Source organism: Carassius carassius, chromosome 33 (assembly GCF_963082965.1).
Source record: "Carassius carassius chromosome 33, fCarCar2.1, whole genome shotgun sequence".
Lineage (NCBI taxonomy): Eukaryota > Metazoa > Chordata > Actinopteri > Cypriniformes > Cyprinidae > Carassius > Carassius carassius.
The window spans coordinates 6152666-6180443 of record NC_081787.1 but is presented as its reverse complement, the minus strand read 5'-3'; the positions used below and the strand labels follow the sequence as shown (position 1 = coordinate 6180443).

Below are 27778 nucleotides of genomic sequence, written 5' to 3'. Positions count from 1 at the left end.
CAAAGAGTCCGAGACAATGTGTCCACAATAAAGAAAAGGAAAAATCTTTATTTTTATGAAGTCAAATAAAAATTCAGTAATTTAAAGTTTCAAGTCAGAAGGGTCTGTTTTTTATTTTTATTTTATTTATTTTTTATGTTTCTGCAAGTTGATTACACCACATGACTTTAGTTTGGCTAACAAAAGTTTTTTGAATAGTAATATTTTAACAAATGTGCTTTACTGCTTTTGTCTGGTAATCATTGCATACACAAATTGCATTTAAATGTATTTAAGTCAATTGGTAGATTTGGACCAAAAAAAAAAAACCACCATCATGCCATTGACCCATAAGCAGTTTAGCAAACCTTTGGGTTTTTTGCATTTCAGTGGGGTATAATTGTCTCTAGTCATGCCTTGATGCATAAGCACAAAAATCTTCCAAAAACTACAAAAATTCATTTTACTTGACTATGATTTAGCATGCATGTCCTTGAAGTGGTTTTCTGACAAGTGGCTCATGTAAATTCATGTTTTCTTTGGTAATAGCACACAGACTTGCAAACCTGGAAAATATTCTCCTCCTCATCCTCACCTCTCTCTCATCCATTTCCCTCTCCTCGTTCTTTCCTCCTCCCTGGCTTTAAACTTGTGATAGCTCTGGCATTCCTCAGGAACTGGAGGAAGGTGGGTGCATTGGCCCTTACGGTTTAATCTCTGTCAATGGAGCGTGGAGCTGGGTGCCTTCTATCTCTCTCCCTGTGTGGGGCCAGGGGACGAGGGCCACTCGTGGGAGGGGAACTAAATGCAAGGGCTGCTGTGTTTCCGGTATCCGTGGTTACACAGCATGATGGGGCATTTATAAAAGCCCTCAAATACACTGGCATTCCCCTGTCCTTCTCTCACACAAGCACACACACACACCTCTTGTCATTCACCTGACTGGGTGTTAGCTTGAGGTGGCATTGATAGCAGCCTTGTTTTTTAAACCTGAGGTGTCTTGTTTGTGTCGATGAAGCCTGTGGGTAGTGAAAGACAGTTTACAAGGACACCAGATGACGCTTTCAGATGCATGAACACTTAACACTTCAAAGTCTCACTCATTATGCGCAGGGCATCTGTGCTGCAGGCTGGTGGGCTTCTAGCAAGAGGAGAAAGAGGATACAAAGGCGAAAAACAAATGGTGCACTTTGCAGGGTGAGCATGTGTGAGAGCGGGAAGAGAGGGGACGCATTTCTTTGGAATTCTCATTTTGTTCAGATTAAGAAAGTAGGGTTTGCCGGCCCAGGAGAGAGAGAGAGAGAGAGAGGGTTTCATGGGAGAGAGGGGCTGGATTATTTGGGGAGGCTGGGAGGGAAGGGGGCCTGACATTCCTCAGGAAGAAATAGGTCATTGTTCCCCGTCTCCAATGAAGAGAGCCTTCTGAAGCCATTGATGAACTGAAAGCAGGAGAGAGTCAGCGAGTGCGAGGGGTTTCAGGGGGGTACAGGTTCGTTTTCGGGGAGGGCAGTCAGCATTATTCAGTAATCCTATTGAAAAGCCTTCTGAAGGATGGAGCAAGAGTGGTGCAGAGGGAAAGAAAAGTGAATGGAATGTGACAACAGGAAAATGCCATTGATAGCGGTCAGCCTCAACCGGCTCGATGGGCGAGACATTACCTATTGGAACCACGAGCTGCCCTTCATCCTTTCTGCGCTCTCAGCTCTTTCTCTTTAGACACAAAAGTTATTTTTCTGGAATATAGTGAGTGAAAACCTTGCGTTGGGTCAAATGGAATATGCATTATTCTGTTTAGATAATAACCATGTGCTTTTCTGGCCTCCTTGGCAGTCCTGGTAGGTTTTCCAGTCAGTGAGAGCAAGTTAGGCCCAGGGATCTGCGGAGCACTAAATCACTGTCTCCTGAGTGTCATTGTAATGACAAAGACATGGACATGCTGCCAGCTGGCGTTCCACAGTTAATAAGAATTCATTTTATATGTGTCGAAGTTGACAGTCTGTGCTTTTCTTTCTGCATGCAAACTCTGTTCCATGTTACGCATGTGATCAAATTCAAATCTGTTATGTTTGTGTTCATGGTCAGTGTGTGCACATTCTTTTAAAGATAAGATGTAGAGATCTCTTATTTGTTTCTTATTTCTTACACGAGAATTCTTTAAAGGTGAGGGCTCACCAAAATGACCAATTTGCAAATGTTTCTTGTAACTAATGAGTGTTAAACAAGTAGTTCTCTCAAAAATGAAAGATACCATCATTTACTCCCTGCTATGTTGTTCCAAATTGAATTTTTAATGAATCTTCATAGAGATCTTTTCTGACACTGGTCGCATCAGCCTGGATGACTTTGCCTGTATTCCAGGTCTTTTGAAGAGATTAACTTGTAATAAATTAACAGGTTTGACTTCATCAATTGTTATAGGTTTATCATACGGCTTCAGAAACCTAAGAATATAGTACAACAACTAGCCTTTTATTTAATTTTTACCTAGAAGTCCACTAAAAAATTATATATATATATATATATGTACTTTTTTATATATGTACTTTTTTTATATATGTACTTTTTTTATATATGTACTTTTTATCTTGAAAGTCCGTTGCTCACTGCGTTTCAATACACATAGCTAGACTGTAATAAAACTACCGAATACAATACAAACCATGGGTCACAGGAGGGGTGGGATGTTTATCAGTAGGCTATAGGGCTGTCAAAATTGCTCAAAAATGACGTTCGAATATTCCCTCCAAAAAAAAACACGAATATTCGAACATCTGGTGGTGCATGATGTCAATGACGCGCATTACGTCAATAACAGGACAAAATAATACAAAGAGACATAACTACTTATATAGATAGTCTATTTAAGTTTAAACATATTTGACAACGTATTACCTACACAAAAACAAGGAAATCAACTAATGGCCAAGACTGCAGACCTCACGCTCTCTCACCCTCTCTGCGCATAACGGTTTAAATGAACAAACACATTTTTCAGTGCTGATCAAGAGTTTTGTGCAAGCAATTTAAGGTCGCGAATTCTGTCCTAAATAAAGCAGGCTTCATTCAGTGATTGAAACAAATATTATTAATATTAATTGAAGTTTGACATTGAATGCTCCGAGTGAGCTGTGCTGTGGTAAACATGTAACTTTTCCTTGACATGAAACGATAAATAATCAAGCCTCGCTTCCATTGCTTGACAGAACTCCCCGAAGCCTGCCCCATCCATGATAGGCCTACTGATCGGTCTCATATCCTTACAAATGAACGAAATTAATTTATCCGTTATATCCGTGTTGCAGACAAAGTGCTTGCGGCGGGCGATGCAAAGTAACATTAAGTGTCAAGACGTGACTGTTTAGCTGGAGTTCCACACATTATGCCATGCTCATTTGGGTGCACATTTTTGAGATGTGACCTCATGGTTGAACGGTATGCTAACTGTATCTTGAATAGCTTGCATACAACTTTATCTCGCGGGTCAAAATTTTACCTCACTTTCTCTGCTGCGGTCGAGTTGGGCTCTGCACTTGCTGGCATCTTCCATGAAGACGCGTCAACTTTCAGCAGTGATGCTGTGCCAGACAGTGCGACTCCTGTGAGGCTGTGACCTGTCCCTGAACCCTCAGGCGTGCTAGCGGCCCACTCGCAAAGCAGACAGCCACGCCTCTACTACAGCAGGCCTTTTTTCCACATTTTTTTTTTATTCGAATATTAATTTTCACCTTCGAAATTCGTTTTTTAAAAACTCCCTCAGTGGCTGTTCGTTTCTGCGAACACTTTTTATCATGTCCAGAGTCGAATTCCATCTGGTTGGAATGTCTTGTATAAGCGACTCCTTCTTTTGTCTAAGTTCAATTTGTTTTTGTTCTAATTCTGCAGCACTCGCTGGACTGTGCTTAAAATGGCCCACAACCTTTCTGCATTTGGCCAGGACGTTGTCAAACGCGCTGTTGTGCAGAGATACTATGACAGAACGCTGGAGACTGTGCGCGACGCAGGGGACGTGTTCAAAAGGCAGATTTCTTGCACTATCTGTGCTAAGTGTGCTGACTTTATTTGAAATGTCCCACTGCTGTGCAACATGAATAAAATGTTCAGCGCACGTTTCAGCAAAATGACTCTATCATCTGAAAATGTGAATGACCTTGTGTGTCTTAGCAACTGGCTAGGTGCAGATGAGTAAGTAAATGTAAAGTTAGAAGAATGGATAAATGCAGTTAATTTTGTCCACTCAACCTGCATCACTGAAAGATATTTTTTTTTTTGGACTGAGATTCTCAGTCTCTTAAAGGAGATTGATGTTGTTGCTCGGAAGGGGCCAGTTAAAATGTTATGATCGAGGTTCTGGACATAATTTTTTTTTTTTTTTTTTTTTTTTTTCACAAAATAAACAAAACTTTGTTTTATTTAATAAAACATTAATGTTTTAATGTTTTATTTATACGTTAATGTTATATTTAATTTGATTACATTAATGTTTAAGTTAAGATTCACAAGAAATGTTAACTGCTACTAACCTTTAACTGCTGTAAAAAAGCACTTTATTTGTTTAAAGTTTTGACACCAAATTTTATTGCACTTTTGTTCATACAGCAGAACTTTGAAAGAATAAAATTACACAATACACTACTTTTGATTTCATTATTGAATTTTGCGCATGCATATATATATATGCACTTATGCATTTAGCAGAAACTTAAAATTTATTTATTTTTTATTATTTCTATTTATTTATTTATTTGTAATAAATATTCGAAGTTCACTACAAGTGCATACTCCACAAAAGGAATGCACCTGAAAACCTTCATCACCATTGACATATTTAAAACTAAACAACTCCATCGTTATTGTCCTTTGTTCTCAGAGTTCTTCAGAGAGCTGTTGAGCAATGCAGAGAAATCTTTCAAAGACATGTTCGTGCAGACCTACGGCTTGATGTATGTGAAGAACGCTGAGCTCTTTGAGAAATTCTTCAGTGAGCTACGGAGCTTCTACAGTCATGGGAGCAATGCCGTCAACCTGGACGACATGCTAACGGATTTCTGGACGGATCTTTTGGAGCGCATGTTCCGTCTGGTCAATGTGCAGTATGAGTTCAGCGACTCATACATGGAGTGCGTCAGCAGGCACATGGAGCAGCTCAAACCCTTTGGTGATGTTCCACACAAGCTGCGCCTGCAGGTGACCCGGTCCTTCATTGCAGCTCGTGCGTTCACCCACGGCCTGGCGCTCATGCCTGATGTAGTGGGCAAAGTCTCCACGGTGAGCAGATTTGTATTCATTTATTTTTACGTTTCTTTGAGTAGGGAGGGGTAAAAATGTCCATTTTTAAAATAATCATTGAATGTGATGCTATAACACAAAATAATGACAAAATACATGTCCTTAAGAGCTGCATTCAATAAAATATAAATGAGAATGTTACCAATGTAGTCTGATCAATAAACAAGTGTCTTATGAGCAGTTCTTGTAGTGAATTAAAAAAGCACGACCAGTGTAGTTTTTCATGAAGATGTGAGTCGGTTCTTTTAGGGAATTAAAAATACATCGTGATCAGCGTAGCTTGATTTGTGAAATGAATGACTCTTAAGAACAGTGCTATTTTTGTATTATTTATATATTAATATAGTTTTATTTCATATTTTGAGTTAGCATTGATTTGAGATTTTTAGTTTTCATTTAACTTTTCTTTTTTACTCATATTTTTTAAATAGTATGTGCTTAAACCTAAAGTAAGATTAGAAATGTTGCCTTGGCATTATTATAATAAAATCCAATAATTTAATTTCAGCTTTATTTCAATTAACAAAAACAACAACAAAAACTTTATTTTAAAAGCTTTAGTATTAGTTAACTTTGCTATGAACAATTTTATTTTATAGAATACTTCAAAAAGGTCAGTTTGAATCAGACTGAAATGCTGCTTTGTTTGTTACAACATTAGCAAAGAGAGAATGTTTTTATGTAAGAAATTATAACTGACACCCATCCTAATGAATCAGAATAAAATCAAACTAAACCAGAAACAGGAAATCTTCATCACTACCAGCCCTAGAGCTGACTTTTGTTAGCATGGCAACTTATGCTTATGAAGCAGATAGTCAGAGATAGAGAGTAAAGGTTTTCTGTAGGGTTTATCAGTATGTGAAGGTGGACACCTTGATGGACCAATCAGGGCTTATCTTCCAGCATTAAAAGATCAGAGGCCAAGGCTTCTCGGTGTGTGTAGTGAGTTCATAGAAGCAGTTGAACCTGCAATTACAAATTGAGCTAACAGAACTTTACCAGTGACCTTATAAAGGTGGCAGGGTCACTGATGCTCTTTATTCAGAGTTTTATCAGCAACATCAGGCATATGAATTAGGTTATAGACTCATTTGCTCAGTCTTCTTGTTCATCCTCTCTTCCAGGTTGGATCCTCTCCGAGTTGTGTGCGTGCGGCTATGAAGATGTTATACTGCCCGTACTGTACCGGCCAGGTGGCGCTGAAGCCCTGCAAGAACTACTGTCTCAACGTCATGCGAGGCTGCCTGGCCAATCAGGCCGATCTGGACACTGAGTGGAATAACTTCCTTGGTAAGAGAGTGTTAAATGGCTCAAGTAATTGATTTATCACTGAACCATTCCTAAATGTAATGGAGCCAGCTCTCCACACTAAGCAGAGGAGTATCATAAGTAAAGATTAGAAATGAACAGGTCACATTAAAGTGGTTTCCATTTGCTCTGAGGCCAAAACAATTTATGTGAAGCCTCAGCTTGAAAGCAGAATTGAAGTTGACTTGGAATAGGGGTGAACACTGGGGTGCGGCTCTGTTTTTATCCTTTGCATGTGTTTCATGAAGTGTTTTGGGCCTCTTGTGACTCTGAAAGGCCGTGTGGTTTTAGGTCCCGTCACACTTTCTCATGCACACTTTCTCATGCACCCTGCCTGTAAGCTTTGGGGTGAACCTTAATTGTGAGGTGCCTTCTTCATGGCCTCTAACTGTTTAACAAGTTGTTTGCACAACAGGCTTCAGTTCCTCATGAGCTTAGCCTGGACAAATGACTGTATGCTGCCCTCTAGTGAAGGAAATTACAGCATCTTTTTTAGGCACTGTTAATTGAAATAATTTATGAAATTGATTGCTTTGAGGGTGTTTCCATCATTAATGCATGAATTTTGTGAATTTTAGATGCCATGTTAGGACTCGCTGAGAGGCTGGAGGGACCCTTTAACTTTGAATCAGTCATGGATCCCATAGACGTGAAGATCTCAGATGCCATCATGAACATGCAGGAGAACAGCATGGAGGTCTCAATGAAGGTATGCTTTTAATTCAAACATGACATTTTCACATGTAAATTTAGAAATGCGTGTTTTATTTTTCTCAATTGTGCTACTCTATTTTATTGTTTGTGGTGCATGTGTATTTAAAGTTTTTTTGTCTGTTTCAGGTGTTTCAGGGATGTGGGCAGCCCAAGTTCAGCACGGAACTCCGAACTCGGCGCTCTCCTAAAGACTCAGGCTTCCCCGGGCGTTTCCGACCCTACAGCCCTGATGGAAGACCCACCACTGCTGCTGGCACCACCCTGTACCGACTGGTAAGAATAATGGGCACCCTTACCACTAACATCCCTTCCAGAAACTTTCTTTAAAAACATGTTGATTTATTATACCAGATTAGAAAGGAATGGTTGTAAAACAAACTGTTTGTTTCCTAGTTAACAGATGTCAAGAAGAAACTGAACCATGCCAAGAAGTTCTGGTCCACACTGCCGGACACTGTGTGTGTTGGAGAACGGATTGCCATCGGGGATGAATGCTGGAATGGTACAGCCAAAAGCAGGTGATTGATTTTTTTTGAGCAGATCTAAGTTTTTCACAATCACTTTAAAATCAAGTTAATACTCGCTCATCATATGAGAGGTGTATTCAAGTCATTGCATTATTTTATTATAAAATTACAATGCATAATGTCAAACTTCAGAGCGCTAAATCTGTACTGATAACATAATAAGAGAAAGAAGCCTCAAATTCAAGAATTTTATTTTTGAAAGGGAAACCATAATAATGAATCATAATCAGGATTAATGTTTCTTAGAAAAGCAGCACAAATAAGCAGTGTAGCAACATTTGGAAAACTTTTGTTCACTAAATCAAAGTCGTATGGAGCTAAAAAACTTAAAAATAAGAATAAAAAGGAAATTATGTAATAGAGACCCTCATGACTGTCAGTAAATATCTTAAAATATCATTATTTACAATTATTCTAAATTAAATTACATTATTTAAAAATAAATTCTGGTTGTGCATCTTTTTCTTCCACACTTTTTCCTTCCACTCAACTTCCTGTTAACATGCTTGGATACAGCACTCTGTAAACAGCCAGCTTCTTTGGCAATGAATGTTTGTGTGTGAAGGGTGTCAATGATTGTCTTCTGGACAACTGTCAGATCAGCAGTCTTCCCCATGATTGTGTAGCCTATGCCGCGTTTCCACCGAAATTACCCGGAACATTTGTACCAGGAACTTTTTTTCCCAGGAACTTTTTTCCCCCCAGACCTGTTGCTTTCTGCGTTTCCACCGCGGTGTAAAGTACCGGGAAGATTAGGCAAATAGACTGGTGACGTAGGACTGCGCGCGTTTCTCAATACAAAGTGCGCTGATTCTGGACGTGCATTCTCGGTAGTGTGGACTTTGTGCATTCCACTCGGGAGTGTGATGTCCGCGACGACGCAAATCCAGTAAATCTGCAAACAGCAGCATATACTTGATAGCTTCAGTCAGCTGACCATGGCTACTATTTTCCTCTCTGTATATTTACAATAAAACGAAATAGGATATCAAATACCACTGCCTCCTTTCGTTTTCATTTAAGCATAATAACAGCTGCAGAAATGTACTTAGTTCAGGGATATGTTACAATGAAACTACAGACCAAAGATCAAAAATACAGACCAAAGATAACCTGTTAGATTTACCCCAAACGAATTATATTTTATTTTTAACCACTAAAGAGACATCAGAGCCAGTGGCACATATCAGAAGGTCTAGCCGAGGTGAGGCTGCTTCTCGGCGGATACATGAGGACTGATCTCCCGCTGATCGCGTGGAGTTCACCGTCTCTGAGATCGGCGAAACACATTTTTAAATAGGCGCTGTCTTTATAAATAAACCACAGATTTGAGTTTTAAACAACTACATTCTCGCCTGAAATACTTTTAAAGTTGCATTTCATGACACAATTAAACAGTAATATTTTGAACATGATCCGAATAAATGGTGGTTGAACTCAATCAATGCTGCGTGAACTCAACTCGCTTTGGCTTCTGCAATTTTCCTCTCAGTATATTTACAATAAAACGAAATGGGATATCAAATACCACTGCCTCCTTTCGTTTTCATTTAAACATAATAACAGCTGCATAAATGTACTTAGTTCAGGGATATACAGCCATTACAATGAAACGAAATATTATATAGATGTGCCTTTTTTATTTTCATTTTAACATATAGATAAATTGAATACAGACCTAAGAAAACCTGTTAGATTTACCTCGCAGCTGAATTATATTTTATGTTTAACCACTAAAGAGACATCAGAGCCAGCGGCACACATCAGAAGGTCTAGCCGAGGTGAGGCTGCTTCTCGGCGGATAGATGATCGCTGAGCTCCCGCTGATCACGTGGAGCTCACCGTCTCCGAGATCGGCGAAACACATTTTTAAATAGACGCTGTCTATACAAATAAACCACAGATTTGAGTTTTAAACAACTACATTCTCGCCTGAAATACTTTTAAAATTACATTTCATGACACAATAACAGTAATATTTTGAAAATGTTGATCCGAATAAATGGTGGTTGAACTCAACCAATGCTGCGTGAACTCAACCAATCAGGATGTTTAGTGGCCAAGTCCCGCCCCCGAAAGTTCCGGAACTTTGAAAAAGTACCACCTCGCCAGCAGGGACTTTCTGAGGGGCATTTTTTTACCCGGAACTTTATTTAGTTCCTGGTTCCTGCGGTGGAAACACACCGAGTACCAGGCCAAAGTCCCTAGTTCCTGGGTAAAGTTCCTGCGGTGGAAACGGAGCACTAGTGAACCAAACTGAGAGACAATTTTGAAGGCTCAGGAAACCTTTGCAGGTGTTTTGAGTTGATTAGCTGATTGACATGTCGCCATATTCTGATTTTTTGATATAGTGAATTGGTGGGTTTTTGTTAAATGTGAGCCAAAACCATCACAATTAAAACAACCAAAGACTTAAACTACTTCAGTCTGTGTGCATTGAATTTATTTAATACTTCAGTTTCACAATTTGTTGAATTAACTGAAATAAATTCTAATTCCTCATTCAAGCTCCAAATCAACTTTTCCTTCCTTTCTTCACGTGCAGGTACGAATCTGTCGTCATAGGCAATGGCTTAGCCAATCAGGTGTCTAATCCAGATGTGGAAGTTGACATCACTAAACCAGACATGGTGATTCGGCGGCAGATACCAGTGCTGAAGGAAATGACCAGTCGGCTTAAGGCTGCTTACACTGGCACAGACATCTCATTTGTCTATGGTACAGTGGTCAATTACAGTTGTGGTTTAGTTCAAGTGAAATTCAGTATGAAGCATCAAGATGATGTCATACGAGCCTGTTTTCAACATTATCTCTTTCTTTCCTGGCTCTTCAGAGGATGCCGGCAGTGGAGAGGAAAGCGGAAGTGGCTGTGACTCGCCCCCTTGTGACAGTGACATCTACTTCTCCACCCCAGCACCCATTGAACCTCGAATTATCAATGTTCAACCTAACAGAAAGCCCTCTAGTGGTACACGATTGGCACCTTTCACCCTGTCCTTGGCTGCGACAGCGCTCCTGCTCGCCCTGCTCATCCCACACATGAGATAAGACCGGCCAAGAGAGGAACAGGAAGTGTGTTTGTACGAATTTGAACAAGAGAGTAGAAAACTGCCATAGGACATTAAAGACACTGCTTTCAGGATCTCCATCTGCCTGCCATCTGGAAAAGACACTCAAGTTATTAATATTCAAATAGCTTCCCTTCAGTGTATTTTTTGTGTTTATAAGAACAGACTACATTTATGTACAGCTATGTGTTTCCACGCCACATTTCACATCAGCTGGGTTTTATTCCTCGGTGTCTGTAGTGTCCAGAATCATTGACGACTCATGATTTTTTCGGTTATGGTTTAATTAAGTGTTAATTTGAAAGTAAGTCTGATTGAGTGTGTGTTTGGGTGGATGGGTATACTATTGTTGTATATATCATCCGAGCGCTTTTTATAAAACGTTAACAATCAACCCATATAACACACACGATTTAAGCAAATCTGTATGAAGATTTTTTTAAATACATTTTGAGCAGGTGTGTTGGTGTGCATGGAGGCTTTGGTTTGGCTGCAGATCACATATATGTTTCTGAATGTAACAGGATGATAAAAACTTCACGATGCCTTAAATACTTCATAAATGGGCCCTTCGTCTGGGTTGCGACTGACAAAAATGTATACAATGCTGCCTTATGAGAAAACTAGAGGATTCCAGACACAAATCTTTGTTTTTTCCTGTATGTTTCCAACTTTCACAATCCCTGTAACATCATCCCAAATATTTTCAGCAGCATAATATATAGTATTCAGTAATTAACTTAATAGTGTTCGATGATGGAGTTTTGGTTAGGTAAGGACTGTCTGAAAGTTGATTTTTTTTTTCCCTCAAAGATGATCATGTGTTCTGCATGATGTGGACTGTGTGGCCTGAGTAAAGTTGTTTTTACTGGACACTTCCAGAAGAACCAGCTGGATACGAGTGTATGCTGAAGATGGCTTAAGGCTGAGGTTTCTGGAGGAATTTTACACAGGGTTTTATGGGGAGGTGTTTATTTTGCTTGCTTAAGTGTATTGTAAGTGTATTGTAAGGTATAAAGCTGTATGATTGGTACTGCAGCAAATCTGTGCACTACACCGTGACAGACCGTGCTGATTGGGGGTTGGGTGGGGTTTTTTAGTTTTGTTTCTTTAATTTCAGTTTGTAACATAAAATGTCCAGCCCTTTCCCCTTACCCGATTGATATCCATAGAAATCGGTACACATTTAAAACCATTCCTCATATAGAGCAATATAACTGTGTGTGGTACAACACCAGTTATAAAAGTGGCTATGCATGCGAGTTCCCTTTCATATGGCTGACAAGTGTTTGTTGGTTGGTTTAAAAGAAAATCTCTCTCGGCCTCAAGGGCTTTCCACCCACCTCTCAGAAAAACTAGCTCCCCTCGCTCTTGTACAGTAAGTTATTTAACCACATGTCTCTTTGAAAGGCATTCGCAAGCATCGCTTTCCTAGGCATCTTAAATTCAGTATTCAAAATATTTGTGTCTGTTGATGAATGCATTTTAATGAATTCACAGTTTAACTGATGGTTTTATTTTGTCTTCAGCTTTCATGTTGCATGATATTTCGATTTTGTAAGCCGAGGAACCGTAAGCATTTGTTTTGTCGTGATGGTTTTATGTAAGGTAGTGTGAAAATTGTACAAGCTGATGCAAGGACAGGGCTGGCCATCGGTCCTTGAGCGTTCCTGATGTCACATGCACTTTTAATTGGCGTTCAGATACCTCACAGCAAGAGAGTTTTAAATGATGCTTTAAATTGTATCTGCAACATGCATACTTTTTACGTTTTTATTCATTTGAGGTTCATTCAGTATCGATGGATGAATGGCCAATCCTCAGAGATGAAAAGAATCGTCATGAGCCTGAAATGAGTAGATATCTACAGCAGCATCTCAGATTGCTTATGTATTGTCTGATGTGCTGCCATGAATATAGTTTGGACCCAAAGCTTCCCACTGTCACATGTTAAGATGGCTCTGATGTAATGACCAGGAAAGGAAGTGTCTTGTGCTTAGTATGTTAAGCTACTCTGAGTCAGTGTGAAGATGACATGGACTCTTGAACGAACCTCTGCAGTGTCATCTTTAGATTGATCGCTGACCTTCAGGGGGACAAATCGCAGGCCTGCAGGGCTGTACATCAGTGGAGTTCTCTCTGATGAGGAGTGAGAGAGATGTAAAAAATGTAAATAATGTGCAGTTATTTTAGTGGTCTGAGAGATGTTCATCAGATTTTACCCATTCAGAGTATGTGCTTAATATGGGTGAAAAAAAGAGATAGATGCTAAAAATGTAAGAGAAAAGTTATATTAATTTTTTTTGGTCTTGTTGAAATAAAGACTGCAGATATTTAAATGTGTTGTGTCATTTCTGCTCTGCCGTGCTTCACCAGGATAAGTTATACCAAAATGCTTTGAAAATTTATTTGAGAGACCAATTAGTAAAACACATAAAAAAAAGAGGATGATTTAAAACAATCATGAACACTGATTAATCCTTTCTTTTTCTGTTTTTGCATAAAAATGCATAATGTTGAATGTGAGACGTAGGTTTAGGGGTAGGTTTGGAGTAAGGGAATAGAAAATACAGTTTTTACAGTATAAAACATGGAAACCTTTGTGCATGTGTTTGTTAACAAATATTGTTTTATCAGGATAAATTGTTTTAGCCAATTAAATGTCTAGACAGTTCAATTCAATTTCACTTTATTGTTGGAATTTCTTTCAAAAATTGTCTCGCATCCCATGGTGTTTACTGTTTAATTTACATCAGTACACATTACACAATTTGGTACACACACACACACAAATAGAAAAATGCTTGAAACATATGTACGGTATGTTAGTGCACATCCATTTGCAGTGCAAATACTGAAGCCCCTTCCATTCCTCAGAATCCCCAATTAGACCCCCAATTCTGATTAATTAATTTTACTGACTGATGAACAAAAGATCTCCATAATATGTTCATTCTAGCATATGGTACTCTCAGTCTTCTATGCGGTGGCAATAGTTGATATTCCTCATACATAATTTTACCTGTCAGGGACAACATTTTTTACTCATGAAAACTTGGCTAAAGCATTTGACCCACAATCTTAGAACAGTTAGATATCAATCTCGCCAGTCGAGCTTTGAGTTGAACGGAGAGACAGCTATACCATGCACATATTCCATATTGTACAACACTCTGTATTACAGATTGAAAAAACATGAGCAAAATCTGTTTGCTCCAGAATACCTTAGTCTCATGAGGAAATAAATATACTCTTGTACTTTACAACAAACATACTCTATATGTGCACTCCATGATAAAGCAGCGTCCACATAGACACCCAAGTATTTATATGCAGACACTACTTCAATCAGTGTATAATGTATAGACAATCATGTTTGATGCATGTTCTCTGAAAGTCCAAAGATATTTTACTTTGTCTTCTTTTCAGTCTTTTCATAATTCCCCAGCCCCAGATTTCTTTGAAAGAGGTATTAAATGTGAAGTCTTCCACATATCAGGGATAATGTGAGTATTTAAGGATCTCTGAAAAATAGGCTTCCATACAGGTGCAAGCTCACCTGCAAACATTTTCAGAATGAATGCACTAACATTATCTGGTCCTGTAGCCTTCCTATGATTTAATTGTTTAAAAGTACTTCTCCCCTGGTCAATTGTAAGATCAAATCTATCTGACCACGCTATTCTGACCGAATTAATAATACTCTGATATGAAATATTGCCTTTATCAAACCTGGAGAAAAATGTATTCATTTGATTTGCAAACTCATTATCTACTAATGACTTCTGTGTAGTTGATAATCCAGTCATTCCCTTCATGGTATCCCATACCTGTAGCCTGGGTACCTGGCTGTTTAGCACAATTACTTTTAAAAGCCTTTTCCAGTTTTTACCCATATGCCATCTTCGCCTCTCACATTTTCCCCTTTAACTCATTTTCTATACACTTTATTTGTTTTGTATCCTTCTTCTTAAAGGCAATCTTTCTCAAATGTATCACATGCTTAACACCTTTAGATATATTTATCTTATTATATGGATATATTTGTATCTCCTTGGTATATTTCTGATTGCACACAAAAATCTAGTTTGTTATGACTGTGGATATTTCATTTAAGGATCTATGATAAAACACAGCTCACATAGTACAATCAAAACATGCAATTCGTTCAATGTTGTCAGAAGACCAAATTCTGATTATTTTTCCCCCTCAGGTTTACTGCTTTTCAGCTTGGATTTATGATGTACCACATTATGACCAGAATGTGTAATTGGTGGTCTTATCCTCGACACATATGCACTATCCACATCTGCAAAACATTTATTCAGTAGATTACTCTTTTTGTTTGCCCCTTCACATGTTGCTTAAAACACGTTATTCTTATATCTATTTGAAAACAGAATTGAAAATAGAATTTGTAAATTAGTTCCCAGTGGGGACTTTTATTATGAAGAGTGAATGGGGGCGGGGTGGACTACTGGGAAAGAAAAACGAGGAACTGGGAAGAGCGACTACGAGGTAAACAACTGAAGTTATCTGAAGATCTCAAAGCAACGCGGTGCTAGTACGAGCAGGAAAGCATCGTGGAGACATGTACACTTAAACTATGTTCGACACGAGCAGACCAACATCCAGAAAAAGCTCTGGGCGTGTTTATGTTTTGCTGTGCTGAGGCTCGAGTCACAGGTCCTGGTCAACACTCCTCCCGGCCGACGCGACGCGGTGGAGGAACCGCACAACTGAGGAATGCTTTCACTTTTCCAGCGAGAAGATGGATGAAAAATCCTACTACAGTCGGCTCGTCATCATACTCCTGATGGTCTTGTGTTTCGGCGTTATTGTATTACAGTACATCTGCCCTACGTCCGACTGCCAGTTGCTTCACCTGGTATCATTGTCCTCGAGACTGGGAAGCCGCGCGCCCGGGAATCGCATGAACGGAGCCGGTGCGGGAGATCCGTACAGCTCAGAGGACGGTGCTTTGGTTCGATTCGTGCCTCGTTTTAATTTCACATCCAAAGACCTTAATCGCGCGGTAGACTTCAACATCAAGGGGGACGATGTTATAGTGTTCCTCCACATTCAGAAAACCGGGGGGACCACGTTCGGCCGTCACCTCGTCCGCAACATCCAGCTGGAGAGGCCGTGCGAGTGCCATGCGGGCCAGAAGAAGTGTACCTGCTACCGGCCGGGCAAACGGGACACCTGGCTGTTCTCCCGGTTCTCCACCGGCTGGAGCTGTGGGCTGCACGCAGACTGGACGGAGCTCACCAACTGCGTGCCCTCCTTCATGGGCAGTCGAGAGTCTCAGGAAATGCGCAGGACTCCCAGGTGAGGGTTACTTGTTTTTTTTTTTTTTTTTTTTTTTTAATAAATCAATATATCAAGCTAATTAAGTGTCTATAATGAACTGAGACGCGTCTTGATAAACAAACTTATTTCTTTTGTTATGGTGCGCTTCGCCTCTCCTTCCCCTCATATCGTTCTCGTTCAGTTCAGTGCTGAAGCCTCTTAGCAAGTCAATTATGGGGCGACAAAAGACTCCAACCGGTCAGGCTTAACCCCAGAGAGTCTGCTTTCATTCACCGCATTCCTGCAACAGGGGACCCATCATCATCATCATAATCATTCACCTTTTCAGACACCCGAGGGCAGACGAGCCTGCTGGCACCAGAACATCTGCTATTTTCTCAGGCTTGTCCTATAAATAAACACCCTGTAGCATTAATGTTTGGATTCGGAGACAGGATTTGATGAATAAGCGTTGAGTCTGTTTTTACACTAATGTTCAAATGTTCTTTCTATTCATCAAAGAATCCTGACAAAATCAGTTTTCACAGAACTGTTTTCAACACTGCCGATAATAAATGTTTTGTCGAGCAGCAAATCAGCGTATTAGAATGATATCTGAAGGATCTGAAGACTTAAGTAATGAGACTGAAAATTCTGCTTTGCTTTCACATAAATAATTAAAAGAAAATTAATTTTTTTAAATGTAGTAATATTTCATAATATTAATGTTTTTACTGTAATGTGTTTTACTGTGTTTAGTTCAAATAAATGGCAGCCTGGTAAGCATGAAGATACTTCTTCCAAAAACATGAAGAAACTCAGCCTTCATTGAAGCATTAACCATTAATCACCTTTAGTTTACCCTAAGCCCTGCTTGATGATTTCTTTTTAATGGTGAGGCTTGGAATGAGTTGGGGATTCTGATTTGGCACGTTCCCCATGTTAGTTCATTCTGTAAGCTGTATGCATCTATATTTGTTTTTGTGTAATCATAGGGAAAGTGATTTATTGGGAAAGTAAAAAGACAGCATTGTAGAATGACCTTATGATTAAATATTCAAATGGCAAATAAAACATCAAGAACTAAAACCAACTGTTTTAAATTCTATTCTAAGTGAATTTTGGCATCACCACTTAATAAAGTATGCATATTAATTTTGAGATCTGCTTAATAGTGTTTTAAAATGCTAAGTGTTTGTTAACATTAGGGTGAGCGTATAATCTAAATGTATAAATAAAGGAAATTAGCCTGCACAGTTATGCAGACCATTATATACAGATATAAACCACATGTTCTGCTTTTCAGATGGACACAATTAGATCAAATTCAAATCTCATGGGCTCATTGTTGGCTTGTAAGTAAAGGAAAAGTTGAGGCTCTCCAGAGGCTTTCTGTCTGCTGTTGTTGAATGCATTTGTCCAGACAGTCTTAATTGATATTCATATGGAAAGTGTTCTGGATGTGAGCTGAAAGATGATTCTTCTCATTCGCTAATTATGCTGCAATGCCCATAATTAGAGTCAACCAGCAATAATTCATTCCGTTTTCGATCAAGATCGCTCCCCTGACACGCTCCAACAGAAACTACGCCATGAATAATTCTGTCAGTGTGAACTTGCACAAAATATGACAACTTTACCCAACTTAATGATTCATATGTGATATTAAGTTTCATTTTGTTTCAAGTCAGTTGGGACTGCTTTAGTTTGAACTCTTCTCTTTCCTGTCTCATGTAGTAGAAACTACTATTACATCACGATCTTGAGGGATCCGGTGTGGCGGTACCTGAGCGAATGGAGGCATGTTCAGCGTGGGGCCACCTGGAAGGCCTCTAAACACATGTGTGACAGCCGTTTACCCTCTGTGTCTGAGCTGCCTAGCTGTTACACTGGTGACGACTGGTCAGGTTGTTCGTTGGAGGAATTCATGGTGTGTCCTTACAACCTGGCCAACAACAGACAGACCCGTATGCTGGCCGACCTCAGCCTGGTGGGCTGCTATAACCTCTCCGTCATGAGTGAGAGCCATCGGTGGGCCATGCTATTGGAAAGTGCCAAGCGCAACTTGCGTAACATGGCCTTTTTTGGTCTGACTGAATATCAGCGTAAGACGCAGTACCTTTTTGAGCACACTTTTCGCCTGTCCTTCATCACACCATTCACGCAGCTCAACGGCACGCGTGCTGCGAGCGTAGAGGTGGAACCGGAGACCCAACGCAGGATTCGAGAGCTTAACCAGTGGGACGTGGAGCTGTACGAATACGCACGGGACCTTTTCCTCCAGCGCTTCCAGTACGCCAGGCAGCAGGAGCGCAGGGAGGCCCGGCAGCGACGCCTGCAGGAGAGGCGCAAATTACGTGCCAAGGTGAAGTCTTGGTGGGGGGTGACTGGAAAAGCTGTTTTTAAACCCACCAAGGAGCCCCCAATGACAGAACAATCTCCCGCTTTCTTGGAAGAAAAACAAGCAGATGCTGGACAAACACTGGAGAGCGAGACAGAAGGACAGGTCAACTGGTTAGAGGACGATGACAGTGAAACTATATTGGATTATTTAGAAAACGTAGAGCAGTGGCGGTAGCCACCAGCTATTTGGGAAGAGGTTTGAACTTAATTTTGGACTAGAAAATGTTCATTCCTTTTGATTACTTCGGGGTACCTATAATCCTTTAAGCCCAAATCTCTGCTAAATATTAGCATATACGGGTTGTTAATAAGTGTGCTGCTCTATCTGTGACAAATGCATTTTGTTGAATGCACATCAAAATTCTCATAAAAATCGATTCTTAGCACCAGTTCTCTGTTAGAAATCATATCTGAATTACCATCTTGCAGCCTGATGTGTCTTGTGAACTGAAAAGATGATCAAACCCACTGTCCCGTCACCACTCTGCCCTTGAGAGAGGGCATTTTGACTCCAGGTTGCATGTACTGAAAATCACTATGGATGAAAAGCATCTGCTTATCGTGAAAGCCAAAGATTGGAATGTTTCAGAAATGCCATTTTCAGACCTTGCTGTTCTGAGGAAGAACCTGGTTGCAGCATGTTTTTGTTTACATTCCTGCAATGTAAGATTTCAAATATTGCCTACATTTTTTTTTCCAAGTGTCCTCAACCATTACAATCCCATGCACATCACAAGTCAGCCTTATGTTGAAGTCCAACATTATTTTTTGATTTAAGATGTTTTGTTATGGGTTAGCTCATATTTTGTTACTTGAAAATAAAAAGCCATTGTGAGTCACTTCAACTGCTGAATTAATACCTCACCATAGGTTATATTGAGGAGCGCCGATTGCGCTAAAGGAAAATGAATTACATTTGTGAGTATTGATGGATTTTTTTTTTTTTTTTTTTTACAATAATCCAAGTTGGTTGTGGCTAGTTAAACAATCTCGGAGAGGGTGAGTCTTCATTTTTGCTTTATTTTCTCTCTACAGCAGATGGAGCCAAAGTAATACCCGTTGCTCATGAATGAAACCTTACATCCGTGATTTGTAGAACACAATGCTCATTTTATTGGGTTTGTATAATTTAGTTTGGCCAGTCAATCCATTTAATCCCACTGGTAACATTTGTGACATGTATTTTTTGGGCTTGCAGGTTCTTAAAGTTGTCAGTTGTCAAATTCGAGACCATTGTGAAAACGTAGTGATCCATTGTTGCATTAAATGAAACTATTAAACCTAAAAATAGTTTATCATTCTCTTTCCCTAAACATTTTTTTTTTCTGGATTTATAGAGCAAGGAAAACTAGTTAGAACTGTGAACAAGTATAAAATATGTATTTTCACTGACCTTTTAAAAACATTTTTAGAAAAGGTTGTAGTTATATATATATATATATATATATATATATTATATAAAATATAATTTTTGAATTTTTGTTTTTTATGCAATGTGTTAACATTTAGTATTCATAATAATTAGACAATTGTATGACACGTCCGGTCACGTGATGTCATCATGGCTGCGTCCACGAGAGGGCGACCCGCTCCATGTACAGTAAAACAGTCTTTTCTAGAAGAATTATGTCATGTTTGAATAATATTTAGATTTATCTCATTGTGTAAAGTTTTTTTAATTAAAACAATTCGGAGTGCCCATTTAAAACGCCCGTTACTCATAAGCAAAATATAATTTACAGAGTGAGGATGGACCTTCTTGTCTAAATATTTACATAGGTCCAGTACTTTAACGATATTTATTGAATGCATTTAAATCCACCCTTCCTAAACCCTTCACGTACTACTCATCATAGGTGACCTCATCCATAAAGTGCAGTTTGCACTGAGTTCGAGTGGGAATCCCCCTAAAATGGAAGCAATACATGGGAATGCACGTAGTGCAGTGCACACTTTCGCTCTACTCCTCCCTTCTACCCTCCCTCGTCTCGTCTTCTGCCTAGCAGCAGCTAGCAAGTTCGCTTCTCGCTTCCCCACCGCTCGCTTCGTCGTTCAACTCAAAACACCCCGCAGCCGCTGGTCATTGTCTTTTAAAGCAGGAAACTGCGCAAACGAAAGCTCTTGGTTCAACGCGGGAACTTTTGCAACCAAAGCGCGCGCCTCACATCAGCCAGTGATCGTGACGTAGTTATTGATAAATCTTCATTTCGCTTTGCGCTGCGATTGATGTCACTCGAGCTCTAATCGTGCGCTCTCTGCACAGGTGAGTCATACGCTTTTGTAAAGACCAATATTTCATATTCTTTAACCCATCTAGCCGCACATGATAGTGCATTAGTGATTGGTGTAATGCATTGCTCGCTGTCACGACTGACGCTCGCTCGTTTATGGGTCTCCATCGCTAACCTTGCTTTTGCGCACATGGCCTCTTCTCACCGTGACGCATAAGTCTAGAATTTGTATTTCTGCTTATGCTTAGTAGCCAAGTCTCTCATTTGAACTTAAAGCACAAGCTGTCATTTATAAAATAACGCCAGTAACGCAGCTGGGTGTCACGCATTGCTGACAGCTGTTGAGCTTCCCATCAGTGCTGTGTTGTGCCCTGAGCAGCGCCTAGTTTGTAAACAGGTTGGATGGAGATCAAACTCTCCCACGTCAATAGTCAGGTGCAGTGGGCTGTATATCTTTTCTGATGCTGTATTTTTGTGTCTGGCATGTAAAACTAGCAAAGCTGTCATGCTGACATTTCAAATTGCATGGCCAGGGCTGGGTGCAGTCCCAACCATAAGATGTTCAGCCACCATGGGAGCTGAATTTGTCCTTGGCTTCCTGTATCATGTAAAGTTGGTCCTGGAAAAGTGTGTGAGGGTGGTTTTGTATCTTGGTGTGTTGAAGTTAAATGTCCTTTGTCCCGCTAAACCTTAACATCATCGGACATTTGCCAGCACTGACAACTGTCCAGAGCTTTTGTCATCCATCCAGTTGTTGCATAAATTGATAGTCATGTGTGCATTCCTTATGCCAAAAAAGGGAGTCTTATGAGCTTTATTTTGCACTCCCAAGCCTGTATATGCTACCTGTTTAGTAACAGGGTTCCCACAGTCATATATATGAAGACGTTATTAAAAGTCACAGACATTTGTGCACTTTATAATATGGTTCTACATGACACTAGCTATAATGCAATAGAAATTTTTTCAGTGTTTTTATTTTTTTACACACATTAGGCCTAACATTTCGGGTTGCATTAATAATTAGCATTAGTTCATGTATTATGAACAAATATAAATGAAAATGTAACAATAATGTAGTTTTTAAACTGAACCTAAATGATTAAATGCACTAAAATGTAAATTTTTAGTTAATTATGCATTAATAGTTATAATAAATGAACACATGTTTACAAATTGAACATTATTGTAAGTGTTGCCATTATTTTTTGTTATACTTTTAAAATATTTCATTAGCTGGACATATTTCTGTTCATTTCGTTGTTCTGCCGTATTCAAATTTCAAGATGTTTTCTCAGGATGAGATATTTGTTTACTAAAAAGCCTAATTGATGTATTCCATCTGACATTGAAAATCTGCACTGGCTTTTATTTCTGAAAATCCAGACTGGAATTCATTGTCAAAAGTAATGCGAAACCGGAGAATGTTTTATTTACCTGTTCACAAATTAGAAGGGGTTCTGGACCTGCCAGTGTTTTCATTGAACTTCATATTCATTTTTTTAATTCATTTTTATCTTATTTGGTTGCATGCCATCGATTTTGTGCAAAGAATATAAAAGTTTACTTGCACAATAATGCAGTTGCTTTCAGGTCAGTTGCACAACGTAGACCCTAGAGTCATGGTGCGAGAGCACCTGCAGTCGGGTGAGTGACGGTTGACATTCTGTTTGATTTCACACCTTATGATGTGCACTGTCAAAGGTCAGGTCGCAGGAGTCCTGCTGCTTTAGAGGCCTGGTGTCTGTCAGACTTCAATGGCATCACTGCCCTTTTGTTATGTCTGCGATTTAAAGGTCCTCACATAGCTGACAGGTCATATATCTGTATGGCAATACCTTGGCAATACTCCGCACGTACCCTGCTTCTCCCTGAGGGGTCTGTTTATCCTCTCACTTCCTGATTTAAACTAGAACTAGATCTACATACAGTGAGACAGAACGCTGTGTGACGACAAGCTCCATTAGTTCCCGGTGGTCACGACTGGTCAGGCAAACGTGAGAAGTTGAAGCTATACACTTGTCGGAGGTGTGGGGTCAAATCAGGTGAGCTGCTAAAGACGGCAGTATCCCTTCACCACACAAGGAGCAGATAGGGAATAAGATATTAGCAAGCCCCTTACAGTCCGATGTGCACACGCTCGCACCTCATATCCGCATATTGCCACATGTGATGAAACTGCACCACAGGTTCAGGCACGTTTGCCACCGCCGTTGTGGACTTTGTTCTCGCTTTCATTCACCCTATAAAATTAATGATAAGAACAGACAGTGAGGTTACTGTATACACAAAGCACATGTCCTCATTTCCCCTCTCCCGCTTTGCTGGACCAAATATGGTACGTTATGCCATATGCTTTGAAATGGCAATAAAACGTGGTGCTAGGCTGATAAAAGCAAAATGATCAAACACTGAGCGACTACGGAATATTGATTGCGCTGTCATATTTTGATGGCTTGCTGTAAATATTACTTCTCTACCGAATCTATAAGAACTAGACTATTGGGTTCTATAAATATGGCCACTGCCCTCTTTTTTCATAAGTAGGTTATGACACGCTCAGATTGAGTTACTCACACATGAGCTTTTAACCACTATTCTGTAAAGTGCAATGCACCATTTGTCCGTGTAAATATCATTTGGGGCACATTTGCACAAAGACAAATGAGGATTCGCCAAGCATGTGCTTCATTTAAAACCTTGCTTTTGAATGTTTCTGGATGTTTAGAATTACATAAAAAATTATTTTGTCATATTTGATGTCCTGTCTTGTTTCTACAAAATGCTATGATATGAAATTCAACTTGATTTTTTTTTAAGTCGGTTTCATTTAAGTTAAGAAATTACTTGCACAACCAAATTAATTCAAAGCAGCTACTGAACTTAAGTTTTTAAGTTGAAATAGAGGGAAATATGTGTTTACATGAGCTAATGCACTACCTAACATGAATTTTAGCAACTTTACATTATTAATCCAAGTATATGTTATTACATACACTAATCTTTACAGTCACATTTTAGTTTAGGGACCAATTCTCATTATTAACTTACTATTAACTATGACTTTTGCCTTTATAGACTCCTAATTTGCTGCTTATTAACAGTCAGTAAGGTAGTTGCTAAGTTGTATGGCATAGGACTGAGGGATCTAATGATTATGCAGAATAAGGCAGACAGCCAGTATGCTTGTAATATACATGCTAATAAGCAACTGAGAATTGGTCCCTATACTAAAGTGTTACCATATTTAATTTTAAGTTGCATTAATTGACATTAGTTAAAGGTTTATGAACAAATATGACTGAACAATGAACAATAGTATAGTTATGAATTAACATGAGAAATAAATGGATATCGATAGTTCATAATACCTGATACAAGCAAATGTTAAACATTTGAACGTAATTGTGAAGTGTTACTTACAATTTTTTGTTATACTCTAAAATATTTAACTGTTTACATAGAGTTTTCTGTTCACTGGTGGTGCATTCAAATTTCTCAACGATGCATTTTTACGCTAAACTGTTTAAGAGTTTAATTTGATATTACATTGAAAATTTGCACCAGCTAAAAGGATGGTCTTTGATAGTGCACTTGCTCCTCACAGTTGTCTTGTTTCAACAGTTCGATGTTGCATCACACAGAGCTGGGCAGAGGGGAAGAGGCTCAGCCTGTTGTAATGTGTCATGTAGCTCTAAGCCTATGATTTTAGAGTTTGTTTGTGCTCTCCAGAGCACCGTACGTGTCTCTGTCCTTGCTGTGAGTTGGTGAGCGAGCTCAGGCAGCTGTGTGTTTTTATGAATGGAGGCAGTGGGGCTGTAATAGGCTGAAAGGATTATATATACTTAACCTAATTATTTTCCCCTGTGGCTGGGGGCTTTTCTCCTCTGCCAGTCCTGTCTCACAAGCTCTTGAGTCTCCATCTTAGGCCCTGCATGTCTCCACCTTAAGCTGTCTGAACCGTCCATTTTTGGGGGGTTTTCTTCAGTGAATGCTGCAGGTTTGACTCTGGGGAACAGAGAACTATGTGTCCATGTATTTTTGCATTGTTTCCTTTCATTAAGGGAAGTGCACACAGGGGTCAATATCTGTTACATTTGGGTCGTACTTCTGCATGAGATTCTCTGCAATTATCAGCCTTGTACTTTAAATGTCATGCAAACAGGTTGTTCCCTGTAATGAACAGGACAGTGTGTCTGTTCATAAGATTCAAACTTTTAAAGAAGTATGCAGCCATCTTATACTGACTCTTATTCTGAAACTCTTCTTAAAGGAAGGAACAAAAAATTAGTAATTTTTCTTTTTTTTTTTTTTTGAAAGATGTCAATCTCCAAAGTGACAAATGAACAATAAAACTGTCATTTTTATATTAATTTATATGTCTCAAGTATTATATCTTTGTTTGATAGCAATTTTGTTTTTCAATTTTGGATTCTGGTGGATAATGAAATATTGAGGGCAGGCCATCGAATCTTGAGAAGTAAATCAGTCTGATTAATGAACAAATCATTTTTGGCTGGACTATTCAAGTAAAAGATTCAAACATTTTAAGAAGCATGCTTCTATTCATTAAAACGCTTCTTAAAGGAACAGTCCACCCAAACATGAGAATGCTGCAATCAGATAGTCATACTTATGTCATTACATATCTGTACACAAATAGTGAATTTCTGAAGTGAGGATGTCAAGCTCCAATTATCATATACTGAGTAAGACAGACAAGACGATGGTGGATGATTTAGTTTCTAAACGAAAGTAAAAAGCGCATGTTTGGCAATATTTTTGCCTGTTGAATTTTGCTGTGTATCTAAGGTGATTTGGATGTTTTTTTAAACTTTGTGTAATTTATTTATTTTATTTGACATCAAGGTGTATGCCATGCCTCCAAGCTTTCTTACTCGTTTTGATAATAAATGTTCTACGGTTCTACATATGGTTATATATTATACAAATGGACTTATTTTCAGTTTTTTTATAACTATTTAAACTTTTTACAAGTTATTTGTTATTGTATATTAGGCATAGCCTTCCCTATAGCATGGTGTGTTTTTTATTCGTTTTGTTAATTAAATTTCTATGTTTTATATATATATAGGCTAAAGTGAGTTTGATGTTGTATTTTGTTGTTGCATTTAAGCAATTGATGCTGAATTGCTGCTAATTCGAAAGTGAAAGTAAAATGCGCATGGCGCTTTTGAGCAATTTAAAAGTGAAGAAAAAGCGGGTAAATTCAAACGAAATAAAAATTAACAATTGCTTCAAGTCGAATTGCCACTATTTGAAAGTGAAAGCAAAATGCACATGCCGCTTTTACAAGCTATTTGAAGGAATGCGAAGAAAAGAGGAAACGTCCCCACAGTGATTCCAGTATTTTCTGTGTTGTCACACGTCGATTCACCTGTGGGAAAATTTCCTCACCGTCACAACCCTACTATGAACCAGATCACTGAGTTTTGAGAGTGGCTTTGTGAACTAGTCCAGCTTTGCTAACCAAATCAACCAAATTAGTTGAAAAGATCTGACTCACGAGAAAAATTTGTTTATGAATGAGACATTGCTACTTCTCTCATGAACACACCAAGGGCACATAGCATGGATGTGAAGATTTCCGATTAGTAATGATCAAAATTTTAGTCTGTTCCTCATGCAAAGGCATCGCATGACTTCAAAAGACTTACAGAATATAGTGCACTGCACAAGTTGTATGGACCTGTTTTATGATACTTCATGGTGCTTTTTGTTGTTTAGAAGCGTGACAGCTTAATTCTCTTTGGTGAGAGAATAATGCCATAATTTTAAGTGGGAACTGTCGTTTCAAGAAAAGTAAATGATAAACAAACAGCTATTTGAAATCAAACTAAAATGGCAAACCTTGTTAAAATCTCAAATTCTCCAAAGCATGACTCTGTTTCTGAGAATAAGTGTGGATTCAGTTTCATTTCTCCTCCTATTTTAGATCTATCTACCTACGGTTTCACCGGCACACATGAGACATTTAAAGAAACAGTTCACCCGAAAATAAAAAGTCTGTCACTATTTACTCAACCTCATGTAGTTGCAAACCTGTATGACTTTTTATCTTCTGCAGAACACAAAAGAATATATTTTTAAAGAATATTGGCAACCAAGCAGTTTTGGTGACCATTGACTTCTCAATAGCTTTTGTCAAAATACCTTCTTTTATGTTCCTCAGAAGAAAGTCGTACAGCAATCCGTGGTTTGGAACGACATGAGGGTGACTAAATGATTACTGTCTCTAAGAAGTAATGCAAAGGTTAACTGTGAGCTACTGAACTCTCTCCTAGCTGTGAGAAATGCTGCAGTACAAGCTGCAGCAAGCAGAATGCATGTGGGGAGCATGTGCTGTGCTGGTGGAGCTGCAGTGTGTGCTGGTCATGCTGGGCTCGCCTGCATGCGTCAGCTCTGTGGTATGAAGGTTATGTTGTGGCGCTCCAGTGCTGCTGAGCGCTGCAGTGCGTTGGAACAGCAGACTTCTCTCTTTCCTGCCCTGACCTCTGCCAACTGACCCTCACACTCCCACTGGCGTCTATGCGAACGAGCCAGATTCAATAATGCATTGGTTCTGCATATCATTCCAGTGTAATTACTTTACTCGCTTTTCTGGGCTTATTTGGAAACTCAGTGCCACATTCTGTTAGAGCGGCAGTCCGTATTGAAAATGCTTGTCGTTTGAATGCAGGGACTTTATGACTTTCATCACGTTCCCAGCATTTCAAGATCAGCTTATGTTATGATTATGAGCATGGAAGTGCTGCATTGTTCATTTTCCCCATTTCCATGTGAGTCATGTCTCAAAGACTGTGAGCTTCCATGAAAATAAAACATATGAAAGGCCACTTGGCCTTTGGTTTATTTACATGAGCAAAATGTTGAACTCCGCTGGGACCTGAAAAAAGACACGTCTGCAGAATATTGCTTCATCAAGCCTTGAGTTTTGTGTTGGCTG

At 39.2% G+C, this 27778-nt stretch overlaps 3 protein-coding genes across 10 annotated transcripts in view; all 3 read left to right on the top strand.

Annotated features, from left to right (window-relative positions):
- Window positions 1-10985, top strand: part of LOC132113591 (glypican-6-like) — a 38577-nt gene extending 27592 nt beyond the window's left edge. The window contains exons 3-9 of the mRNA XM_059521431.1: window positions 4847-5244; window positions 6393-6558; window positions 7155-7285; window positions 7417-7563; window positions 7684-7808; window positions 10363-10535; window positions 10651-10985. Of these exons, the coding sequence (XP_059377414.1) occupies window positions 4847-5244; window positions 6393-6558; window positions 7155-7285; window positions 7417-7563; window positions 7684-7808; window positions 10363-10535; window positions 10651-10865 (1355 nt within the window). The 3' untranslated portion in view covers window positions 10866-10985. The remainder of the gene's footprint in view (window positions 1-4846; window positions 5245-6392; window positions 6559-7154; window positions 7286-7416; window positions 7564-7683; window positions 7809-10362; window positions 10536-10650) is intronic.
- A 4378-nt stretch (window positions 10986-15363) lies between these two features.
- On the top strand, window positions 15364-18957 carry LOC132113589 (heparan-sulfate 6-O-sulfotransferase 2). 2 transcript variants are annotated; one of them, XM_059521429.1, is made up of 2 exons: window positions 15364-16216; window positions 17918-18957. In XM_059521429.1, the coding sequence occupies exons 1-2, from the start codon at window positions 15657-15659 to the stop codon at window positions 18753-18755; spliced, it is 1398 nt and encodes a 465-aa protein (XP_059377412.1). In that variant the 5' UTR covers window positions 15364-15656; the 3' UTR covers window positions 18756-18957. The 2 variants fall into 2 exon arrangements, with proteins under 2 accessions (XP_059377412.1, XP_059377411.1); XM_059521428.1 differs by having other exon boundaries at window positions 17915-18957.
- A 1599-nt stretch (window positions 18958-20556) lies between these two features.
- Window positions 20557-27778, top strand: part of LOC132113587 (muscleblind-like protein 3) — a 43967-nt gene continuing 36745 nt past the window's right edge. For 4 of the 7 annotated variants that reach the window (XM_059521427.1, XM_059521425.1, XM_059521423.1 and 1 more), the window contains exon 1: window positions 20557-20843. The gene's annotated coding sequence lies outside the window, so the exon portion shown is untranslated. The remainder of the gene's footprint in view (window positions 20844-27778) is intronic. The other 3 variants (XM_059521426.1, XM_059521424.1, XM_059521422.1) reach the window with 1 other exon arrangement.

What these genes read in the sequence shown, in the direction of transcription:
- LOC132113589 (XM_059521428.1), top strand. Translation starts at nt 15,657, where the DNA reads ATGGATGAAAAATCCTACTACAGTCGGCTCGTCATCATACTCCTGATG. An exon ending in GAAATGCGCAGGACTCCCAG is followed by an intron (nt 16,217 to 17,914) that starts GTGAGGGTTACT and finishes TGTCTCATGTAG; the next exon opens with TAGAAACTACTATTACATCA.